Raw genomic sequence first — 11,264 nt, forward strand, 5'->3', positions numbered from 1 at the left:
GTAAATTTACTCCAAGTTGACAAGAGGGATTTTTTTTTTTACTTCAATTTGGTAAATTTTAATGCAATTTAAACACTTTTCCACAACTGTTTTCACTACAGCATATTAACCTACAATACCAGAGTTTTTCCTCATATAAAAACTAAACTCCACTGCATTTTGACTGTCAAGCAGAAATCTGATGAGAAATTTTTTCCAAACATTTCACAATGAATTGACATATCACTCACAAGGAAAATAATAATCAAACACAAATGTGTGAAATAAAGACTTTATTTAAACCTTAGTTTCAGAAGTCAGAACATTTTAGTATCAAATACATGTGTTTTTCTATATTATAAACAAAAGAGAAAACAGGAAAAAAAATTATTTGACTTACTCAGGTAATGTTATATCATATTGCCACAATCCAATGCTAGAACACGCAATCTTTCTTTTATACAGCATTATGTAGACAAAAGAAAAGGCCCTATACACAAGACACATTCATATTCATGAATATCTTGACAAATATTTACATATACAGAAATCTTTATGCCAAGATTAATATCTTTATATGCTAGATATATAAATGCTAGATGCAGTGTAAAAGGAAACAAGCAGGAGCCTGACAGATGAACTGCAGCTACGTCCACAGGATTCACCTTCGCCTTTTTGGAATAACAACATTTCCGCTGGTTGCAATGGGTATTAAGAGCTTTCGCTGCTCCATACGAAGATATTTTTCAATTAGCACCTCCACTGGCACCTTGTCATTTACATAACCCTGCCTGCAGAAAACACACAACATTTATTAAAAAGGAAAGAAAAGAAAAAACAAAAAGCCAGACATTTTTTTTTCAGATTTGATGAAGGTTTGTGTTCTCACTGATTAATGCTGAATTTAAAATGGGTATCCAAGAATTAATGTGATCCGCTGATGTCATAGACACCTATCTTCAGACTAAACCTGCAGCTCATTCCTGCCACCTAGTGGTCTGGTTAATTCAAGCACTGCAGTATATGTCGCTACCACAAGACAACATGTGCTGCTTAATGACCAACAGCTAAAGTGGATTCTTCCATGATTTTCTGAACTTGTGCTTTTAACACTTCACATTGGGTTCTTGGTTTTGTTTAAGCTAATCAATATTTTATACCAACAATAAGTCAAGTGAATTGATGGTTCTTAAGGGCTTGCCAGAGAATTTATCAGACTCTGCAGTTCACTTAAGCTTTGTGGTGTTTTTCACCTCAGTGATGGTTTTACTGCCCAGACGTATCTGCCTTTGCTTCCAGAGCCCAGCTGCAGCAGGCAAATGTCAGCTATAATACAATGCTGTCCAACACCAGTGTGTCAGTGTATGACACACTGGTGTACTTCAAGCATTTTAAGAGTCACCTGTTGTAGGTTTGCAATGCTAATTTATTTTATCTAACACAAAATGGAAGGATGGAGCTAAAATATGTTAGAATCTGCCAGGTATTGATACTATATCTTTAATTCAAGCATTTGCGTTACTTCAGTGATTAAGTATATGACAGTATTTACCAATTTGATTTTTTTGGACATTATCCTTTTTATAAACATGCATACCTACATTTTTTTGAAAGTGTGACATCACATTAGAAACATATAAACATAAAGCCAAGAATTAATGTCATCCTAATGCAGGATATACACTCTCACACACTCAACATATACCCACCTCTTCAAAAGAAGTTTAGCATCTTCAAAATCAATGGTTGTTCTCTTTGCATGGTTGGCATACGTCTCCAAGTCATCAGCCATCCGGGTCAAAAATTTATCCATTCTGTTCACAATGTTGAAGTGCATCGATTAAATCAGCATTGACAGAATTTACTACATTTTTTAAAAACAAAGATGTGTGTGATCAAATCTGAGACAGGCTTGAAACTTGAAACAAAAGAACAAAACATGGCTTTGCTGCCCTCTGGTGTTAAATGACTAATTTGTCCAAACACAACCTTCAGTTACTCACATTTCATTTAGGACGGGGAAAACATCTGCAGACACCTTTGTTTTGGCAAAGTGTTTGAACACACTCATAAGGTAGGCCTTAGGAAGAACTGCTTTCTTCATAGATGGCCTCGTCTTCCTCTGTTTCACTTGCTTCGGTTTAGCTGCAGCTTCAGTTGTACTGCAGGAAACAGGACAAGCATTGACACCATCAGTGATAAACACCTCACTTACCATAACACAAAATACATTTACTATTTTAACTCAGAAAAACATTTCAATTTCACATCAGTGGTGAAATGTTTTATTACACTGTTAGCATTTAAATAGTCGTTAATATGTTTGACCAGTTTTTAAGTAAAAATATTTTAGTGAAGTGCAGTAAAAGATAAACTTACCTAGGCTCAATATCTCTGAAAACCGAAGGTGATGCCTGAGGATCAGGAAGAAAGAAGTTCCTTTTCTCTCTGACAAATGCAGGTGTTTTGGAGGGGAATTCTGAAGATGCCAGAAAACAAACACATCCTTACTGTAATTTTCTTAAAGAGTAAAAACATGCACATTTAAAAAGACCAACCTTCACCTTCTTCTCCATCATCATCAACATCATCGTTATCATCTTCCTCCCACTCTTCGTCTTTCTCATCAGAATCCGGAGCAGGGATTCCTTCAGGTGAAAGGTCATCCAGGTGTCTGCTGATTTCAATTTCATGAGTCACCTGAAGAAGATTAAACGAGTTCCCTTTTCCAGCTTCTGGCTCGGTCTCAGGACAGGAAACATGGTCCTGCTCGTCCACTGAGGGTTCAGCCCCACCAGGACTCCCAGAGTGAAGCTGACTGCTCTCCTGGCTTCTCCTTTCAAGGCTGGCGTTTAACTCAACACCGATGTGTGCTTTGGATTTGGAATCAGACCTTCCTACAAACAACAATATAAACATTATTTGTCAACAGGGCAACTCATGAAATCCAGAATCTCATTATTAGAATGAATCCGAAAATCAAGATGCAGATTTTAGCCGGTATTAATTGTTTCTCATATAACCATCTGCTCCCGGTGTGATTATTGTGTTTGTAGTATCTAAGCTGTTGTGAGTGTGAAATACTGTTTCATCCTAATATTTGAGGATTTAATGTTTTGTGGTTTATGTTATTGAATAAAATCATAGTTTAGGTTCGTAGGCTGGAGGAAACATCTCTGGTATCCTGTTATGAAGATTTTTAGTAGAGATGCAAATATATGAGCCCAACATCTGTAATGCCAATATTTTAACACCAGCCTGACATCAGCCAACTTATTTATCTGGGATGTCCTGGTTGTGTCTTATGGACTTTGCCTTGAAACAGACAACGTTCATTTCATTTGGGCCATCTAAGCACTGAACACTCATTCATTTAGCAACAGTTTGACAAGATATACACTTTGAGACAGTTTTGAAAGGTAATATTTAAGGTTTTTAAATAAAATTTATTTTTTTGTGATGAAGGGCTGAAATACTGAAACTTGATTTTTATATAGAAAACATTTATTTTCCTAGCTTTCAAGATAAAGTGACAGACACCCATCTATTGTATCAATTTCAGCACATTTTTTTTTATTTTTAATTTTTTTTCCTCATTATTAAATTTCTCAACCTATACCACATTCTGCTAAAAGATTTATTAAAGCACATTTTGAGTCTCATTTGAGCCATCTCAATTACTCATATGTCAACTGTGGATTTGTTGCAAATTATGACACTTTTACCAAGATGTGATGTCTCAACCAGTTATATAAAATGTCACATAAAATATATTTCTAAATTAATTCTTTGTTTTAATAACTACTACCCAAGTAAAAAAAAGCAAAGAAAATGTTTGCATTGGTATTTTTCACTTTTGAAAGGCATTAAATTGTTTAAGTTGAAAGATTAATTATTGGCCTATGTGTATTTGAACATGCCATACCTGCCACAGTGGACTCGGCCAACTCCTCCCCTGCCTCTGTTATGGGTACAACAAGAGCACCCTTAGAGCGGCGAGCCCATCGGCTGGTGTGCTCCAAGTCAAGTTCCAGTTCTTCTGATGCCCGCTCTTCCTCTTCTCTTTCCTCCTGATGATCATCTTCACTCTGAGACTCAGTTATATCCTCATCTTCCTCAGCTGCCACACCCTCAGACTGGGAATCAGCTGCAACATCTTCACTTTGCAACTCCTCTTCACCTTCTTCCTCTTCATCCTCTTTGGCCTCAGAGCCCAGTACAACTTCCTCTTCAGACTGATAACCTGCCTCAACATCTTCAGACTGGGAATCAGCTGCAACATCTTCACTTTGCAACTCCTCTTCACCTTCTTCTTCTTCCTCTTCATCTTCATCCTCTTTGGCCTCAGAGCCCAGTACAACTTCCTCTTCAGACTGAGAACCCGCCTCAACATCCTCAGACTGGGAATCAGCTGCAACATCTTCACTTTGCAACTCCGCTTCACCTTCTTCCTCTTCATCCTCTTTGGCCTCAGAGCCCAGTACAACTTCCTCTTCATCAGACTGAGAACCTGCCTCAACATTGTCAGACTGGGAATCAGCTTTACCCATTTCCACTTGAGATGCAGCATAACCTTCCTCTTCTTCTGTTTCAGAGTCTAGTGCCACCTGTTCTCCCTCAAACTGATCATTTGCCTCAGCAGCCTCTTCAGAGTCAGAGTCAGCTGCAGCCTCGTCTCCAGTTTGCGCTTCAACTTCCTCAGACTCAGTTCCAACATCTGTGTCAACAGTCTGAGACCTGACTGAACCCTCCTCTTCCGCAGATGTTGAAGTAACAGCAGCATTTTCTTGTTGATCATGAGGTTTCTTATTTTGGGGTTCAGATTCATCTACATCTTCCTGCAACTGGGCTTCAGAAACATACTGATCATTCATCAGCTCCACTTCCTCCTCCTGCTCAATCTCTTGCATCCCTCTCTGAAGCTGAGACGCCATTACAGTGGGCTTGTCTTGAGTTGCAACAATGGAAATGTTGGAAGTCATGGCATCAGGTAGATCATAAAGAGCTGTGTTACAGTTCACAATATCAGTTGTGATATCAGGCTCAAGTTTGCTTAGACCCAGGCTAAAATCCTCAGAGTAGGTCATCTCACTGAGATCTCGCTCTTTCTGGTTGTAGCTGCTTACCACTGCGAAACAGGAAGATGAAAAAAAATATTAGCAGTAAAAGTATTGGCACCATTTACTTCACCAATCCAGAAACTAGCTTTTTTCCATTTTTAATTTAGAGACTATAAAAAGTCATCTCAAAACAATACACCAAAGCATATTGCTGAACCTACGAGTTTAAAGACACCATTTTAATCTTCCTTACATCTGTCAATTTTCTTATGCCTCAATTGGCTAGCAGGAAAAGTTGTTAAAAAAAAAAAAAAAAAAAAAAAAAAGGAAATTACCTCCCATCTGCCGTCTGTTCACAGCAGCTCCAAATTCTTCCTCTGTGATTTTTCGGCGGTTAGAAATTTTTCTCTGCAAACCCTTTTTTTCCGTCCGAACATCAACAAATGGTGTTTTTAGAGTCAAGGAGGTGGAGCTGAAAATGAGATTGGACATAAAACATGAGTAAAAAGTGTAGTTATTCATTTGTAAGTGGTTTGTTAGATGATAATTATTTTGCATGTCAAAAAATTATTTTAAAACTAACATCAGGTTTTTATGTAGTTTACCTTGACGCAGAAAGTGATGAATGGTTGTCTGTTGAATTATCAGCTTCTTCTTCAGCATCTGCAAGTTTATACACACTCCATAAAAGAAAAATGCTCCTACACAACTGTATACATGTAAATTTACAATGAGAAAGCTTCATAGAAAATGTATGCCCTTATTTTCATGAATTAGGGCTGATCAATTTTGGATTTAACCTTACCATCTCCATCTTTAAGACGTTTTTCAAAAGCCGTTACATTAAAGCTCCGACGTGGTCTCTTCCTGCTCAGTCCCTTTGCTGTGCTTGCTTCATGGCTAATTGTTATATCAGGCAGGTCCAGCCCTGACAGCTCAACACTGAAAATCAAGAAAAATTTTTATCTTACACCAGGAGTGCCCAAGTCTGGTCCTCGAGAGCTACTATCCTGCAGTTTTTAGATGCATCCCTTCTCCAGCACATTTGAATGAAATAAATGTCTCATTGCCAGGTCTCTGCAGAGCTGGATTACATGCGCATGAGGGAATTCAGCCATTTCATTCAGGTGTGTTGGAGAAGGAATGCATCGAAAAGTCACAGGATAGTAGATCTTCAGGACCAGACTTGGGCAGCACCGCTGACTTACACTAAATAAGTTCGCCTGTTCACATACATAAATCTTAAAGAATGTGATATAAAGCTAAGCAAAAAAAAAATCCATTTCTCACAACAAGTATTAACTTTCAAATATATTGACTTGATTTTGTTAAATATCAGAAACATCTTGTTACATCATAACTCGCCTGGGACGTGTTCTGGTAGCATTTTTGTCAGCTGATGCCAGATATTGCTGTTCAGATGGCCTTTTCTCATGAACCACAGGTGACTTCACAGGCTCTGAAAAATATGACAAACAAAATGCTTTTAAAAAAAAAGCTCAAAACACTTGAAACAAAATAATAATAATAAATAAATCACATTAATGCACATACCTGTCTGCAAGATGTTCCTGAGTAGGTACCTGGGAGTATCTCCATCACTCAAAAACAATGATGTTGCAGCGGGCGTTTGTATCCTCTTGAACACGACTGAGCCAGTCCTCCGTTTAGTAGCAGGAAGTGACTTCCTAGTTATATCCTAGGAAGAAAATAAGTTGTTAGAGTTTATAAAAGTTCAAATCAACGTTTACCTTGGCAAATCTTGCTCGTTTTTACCTCACGAATCTTCTCCCTCAGGCTGCGCCGTAGGATGCTTTGTGGGGTCTGGGTCTCAGCTTTTTTATTGCTCTGTCGGCTCCTTCGCCGGACTCCGCTGGAACTTTGCCCCCTGGTCTCACTGAAGTCAAGACATCTTATCATCAAATCAATACTTTACAAGAAGTCTTTGGAATACTTTAGAAGAGTCTTTACACTCGCGTGTAATGATTAAAAACCAAAACATTGAATAGACTTTACATTGACTCACATTCAGTGTCAGCGGTATCAGGTTAAGGCTGAATGTTTACGTAAATAGATTGTTCGTATTGTCATCTATGACTTGAAATATTAATAATTTCTCTTAGTTTATATATTACAAGGATAAAATAGGTACCTGCGAGTGACAGGGGTCCTGGGTGGCTCTGTGACGAGAATATGTTTCAGCAGGACTCTAGGTGTCAAGTCCTCCGTGAGATCCATTTAGCTAATCCAAGCCAGCTGGTTAGTTTAAGTAAGCTTAAAAACACTACCAATGCTAAAATATGAAAACCGTGCCTGCCAGTGGAGGAAGCCGATTTTTCACTATAGCTCTATTTCAACCCGAAGGTGAATCTATCACGGAGAAGTTTATTAGTTAAGTTAAAAAATAAATAAATAACCTCCGCTAAATATTCTCTGTTGTCTGCTGCAACGTTTTGGTTCCTTCCACTTCCCGCGTTATATTTGAGTGAAACCTCGCGAGAAAAGAAATTCTTGTTCTGGCTTATATTGGCGGTTGACAAACAACGTTATGGTGCATTACTGCCACCAGCCGGCGAAGGGTCCCCTATATTCTTTTACTGGGACTTGATGTTGCCAGAAAACGAAAGATGATTTTTTTTTTATCATAAACATTTCTGGAATGTCTGGAAATTCGACTGCACTTTTAGTGCTCTGATGTTTTAATCATCTGGATCCTTTCAGACTCATATTTTTCTAGACTTGCAACTTTTAACACAAGAAGGAAAGCTTAAGGCACAAAGGAAAAACAAATGGGCCCTTCATGTAAAACAAAACAAGTGTTGTTATTTTTAATGTTAGTATTTTAATTCAGGATCTAAATCTCTTGAATGTCACAGAATTAAAACTATAATTTTTTACTTTTAAATTAAACACATCCCTCAATTATAAAATAAATATAAAATATAAAATCTGCCAAAAAAGAGAGTGCTTTTATATGTTTGTCTGTTACATTTTAATATAATTAGTATAGCTGCTATTAAAGAGGGATTTCTTTCATCTCCAGGGAGATCCAGGTAAATTGTTTACCTAATAAAATGAGTCTCCCCTGCACTTTGGTAAAATATTATCTATCTATCTATCTATCTATCTATCTATCTATCTATCTATCTATCTATCTATCTATCTATCTATCTATCTATCTATCTAACTATCTATCTATCTATCTATCTATCTATCTATCTATCTATCTAACTATCTATCTATCTATATGTATATGTATATATATATATATATATATATATATATATATATATATATATATATCTGTTGAATAAATAAAAAGGCTTGAGTTTCAGATCTAGAGCCTAAGTTATATTAAAATCAGAACCAGCCAGTCATGAGGACATTTAATGATGGGTGTTGTCGCTGACATGAAAATTAAAGCACCAAAGCTGCTCTCCATAATGAATAGAATAATTAAAAGACTGCAGAACATGATGGGAAAAAGATATGCCAGATATTTCTCACCGCTCTCTTTATTATTTATTGTTTTTTTCTGTTTAAAGAGGTCAAGCCCGTCTCCACCTACAGCACCACCAGCTTTGAAGAGTGATTATTTTTTATTTTTTCAGCCTTTCATAATGCAAACATTCTTCTGGGATATTCAAACTTTTTTAATATAAAACAATCACAGAGGCAGCATTGTACAGCTACAGCTCCACTTTGAATGACTGTGATTTTTATGGATCATTTCACTGAATTGCAGCAGATGCCCCGACAACCTTACTTTGACAATGAGCAGCTTGGTATCAGAAGCCTCACTCCAAAATCTTCCAAACTTAGTTTTAAGCATCAGTGGGACTAAGACCATTTAGATTACTGACAAAAATGTAGTAGTTCTACTTAGTTTCTATCAAGAAATTAACAATCAGATATCTAGAGCTTTGCTTTTGAGTCACTTCTGCTCAGATAATTCACTACTTATCCTCCAGACCAGTGCCACTTGTATTGCTTTTTTTTACAACTATATTAATATAGGGCTAAAAACATAGAATGCATTTGTAAATATGAAACTTGACATGTTTTTCGATCTTTCAACTCACTGCACAAAACAAAGAAGAAAGTAAGAGAGAAGAGGGATTGTAATTGTTTTAATAATTTACAACACAGCAAAAAATAAATTTAACATTCAACAAAACAGGTGGTAGCCTGTTTTATTTATGGTGATCTATAAGTGGATGATTCTGTTCCGTTTCACTCTGGAAATGAACCGTGAACGAGCACAATCAACCTTCATTTAGTCTTATGGATGTCTTTGTATTTGGCAAAAAGTGCAAAAGCCTCCAACACGGATGAGAGAAGAAATGCTGACTTAGAAATCTGGCCCGTCCTTCTTCAGTTTAGAGTAGTCCATGTTCACTCGGAAAAGCTGGAAATGTGAACACACACACACAAGGGGAGAAAATACACACCATCAGTATGTATGACGGAATCAATGTGGACTTTGAGGTATGGGTAAGATAACAGAAAGGATGTGGCTTGTGCTTTAATCGGACACATAAAGTAGTAAGATAAACAGCTCAGAAGCCTGTTATTTTTGTAGAATGTGCAGAGGGATCGTACTTTGTACTGCTGGTTTGGTTCTAGCTTGTTCCAGGGCTCGGGGTTGTTTTTACGATCCCATCTGAAGAAAACAAGAGGGAAACTTTTACTGTTACAAAAAATTGCTGAAGACTTTGCCAGCCTTACGCTTAAAATAGTCACACATACACTGAGGTTTTAAAGATAAATCATTCTGTGGAACTTACGAGACGTCAGGGTTTTTCAGAGCCAGTCTTCCCAAGTACAGCATGCTCATTGCTGCCCCACCACCGATGAAGACGAAGAGTGGGATTAGCTGGTGGGTAAAGCATAAAGGTGGATTTATTATATTTTAAGAGAACCTAGATCATTGATTTGTTGTGTGCCACCTTTTGTTTTGATATGACTAATCTTACATTAACCTAGTCCAAGTGTTAAAAAAATTGAAAGATAAGTGAAAATAACAGCCTGCAATGTTAATTAAACACAATGACATAAAAACGTTTCAACCTAAGCCACTGACCAGCAAGAGACAAAAACATACCAGTGGTCCATTAATATGGACGCTGCCGTAAAGCAAACCGTTTCACCCCGTCGTCCTTGGATAAATAGATTTCAATCAGGCCACTATGGAAACCAAACGACTCTATACTTTCTGCAGCGACCTATATAGAAGCCTGTTATTATCCTAATGGATCTTTTCCTCTTTGATCACAACAATAACAAGATTGTTACAGTGAATACATGTATGAGGCAATCATACCCCAGTCGAGCAGGTGACTCATATTTTAAAGCTCCCAAAAATAATCTTGTCATAAGGCGGATGCCTGGTCAAATAAGCGAGCCTTTTACCTGGGGGGTAATATAAATCATATAATGATATATAATATAAATGTTAGCGTGTTTAATTGTTTTTACGGTCCGTTTAATGAGCAAGCCGAGACTACATCTGTTGAGGAATTAAATTTTTTTTGCTGTAGCATCTAGATTTTGCATTATTTAGGTCGGCCCCGGGGGGGATGCGCTTGCATAGAAAATAACACGTGAATAAACATGGCTTTTTTTTTTATCTTTTGTTATTTGATAAGTGATCACACATCAGATAATAAGGGGAAATTTTGATAATCGAGAGCGCGCGTGCCGCCCAGCCACGCAGCGTCCTCACGCCGCTCCTCAAAGACACGTTTCAATGTCACCGGGTTGTTTTCAAATGACCACGATAATCTTGTAAATGCAGCGGTGGAGACTTACAGCTGGGTGGTTCTTCAGCTGTTTGGCGACGACCCCCAACATGGACGACATGGCGGGCGGTCTTCTGACAGGAGTCCGTTAAACGCGGATTTCTGCGGGAAATGCACGCGCCTCTGCAGCTACAGTGAGTTTACAGCTTTTTCCTGAGCACGCACACTGAACTGTACACCACCTCCTCCGATGTTCGCCAGCCAATCCTACAATGCAACGACAACAGCTGGTAACCTTGCGGTGGATCGCAGCCTGCCTCATGCCCAGCTTTCAATTCCCTGTGTTCGTATAATTCACACACAGTGGAAATGAACAAGTTTATTTTATTTATAATTAAATGTTTACATGTAGTCTATTTTTTTTAATTAACAAGCTTACAGTCTAAAAAATGTAAATGAAACAAAGTAGCCTACAGCATATTTC

General features: G+C 37.7%; 2 protein-coding genes across 10 annotated transcripts; both read right to left on the reverse strand.

Moving 5' to 3' along the window:
• Positions 1-255: 255 nt before the first annotated feature.
• On the reverse strand, positions 256-7,519 carry cenpt (centromere protein T). Of its 9 annotated transcripts, none has more exons than XM_041972999.1 (15): positions 7,192-7,519; positions 6,816-6,936; positions 6,594-6,738; positions 6,405-6,498; positions 5,845-5,981; positions 5,645-5,702; positions 5,375-5,511; positions 4,490-5,107; positions 4,223-4,456; positions 3,905-4,192; positions 2,538-2,876; positions 2,359-2,458; positions 1,983-2,144; positions 1,689-1,793; positions 256-770 (listed from the first exon to the last, which is right to left on the reverse strand). In XM_041972999.1, exons 1-15 carry the CDS (start codon positions 7,275-7,277, stop codon positions 641-643), a joined length of 2,754 nt encoding a protein of 917 aa, XP_041828933.1. In that variant the 5' UTR covers positions 7,278-7,519; the 3' UTR covers positions 256-640. The 9 variants fall into 9 exon arrangements, with proteins under 9 accessions (XP_041828933.1, XP_041828936.1, XP_041828935.1 ...); XM_041973002.1 differs by having other exon boundaries at positions 4,223-4,285; positions 4,424-5,107; XM_041973001.1 differs by having other exon boundaries at positions 4,223-4,294; positions 4,424-5,107.
• A 1,637-nt stretch (positions 7,520-9,156) lies between these two features.
• Positions 9,157-11,008, reverse strand: LOC121633100 (cytochrome c oxidase subunit NDUFA4-like). The gene is made up of 4 exons (XM_041974982.1): positions 10,851-11,008; positions 9,827-9,915; positions 9,642-9,702; positions 9,157-9,447 (listed from the first exon to the last, which is right to left on the reverse strand). Exons 1-4 carry the CDS (start codon positions 10,899-10,901, stop codon positions 9,391-9,393), a joined length of 258 nt encoding a protein of 85 aa, XP_041830916.1. The 5' UTR covers positions 10,902-11,008; the 3' UTR covers positions 9,157-9,390.
• Between the last annotated feature and the right edge of the window lie 256 nt (positions 11,009-11,264).

The sequence above is a fragment of the Melanotaenia boesemani genome, chromosome 21, assembly GCF_017639745.1.
Source record: "Melanotaenia boesemani isolate fMelBoe1 chromosome 21, fMelBoe1.pri, whole genome shotgun sequence".
NCBI lineage: Eukaryota > Metazoa > Chordata > Actinopteri > Atheriniformes > Melanotaeniidae > Melanotaenia > Melanotaenia boesemani.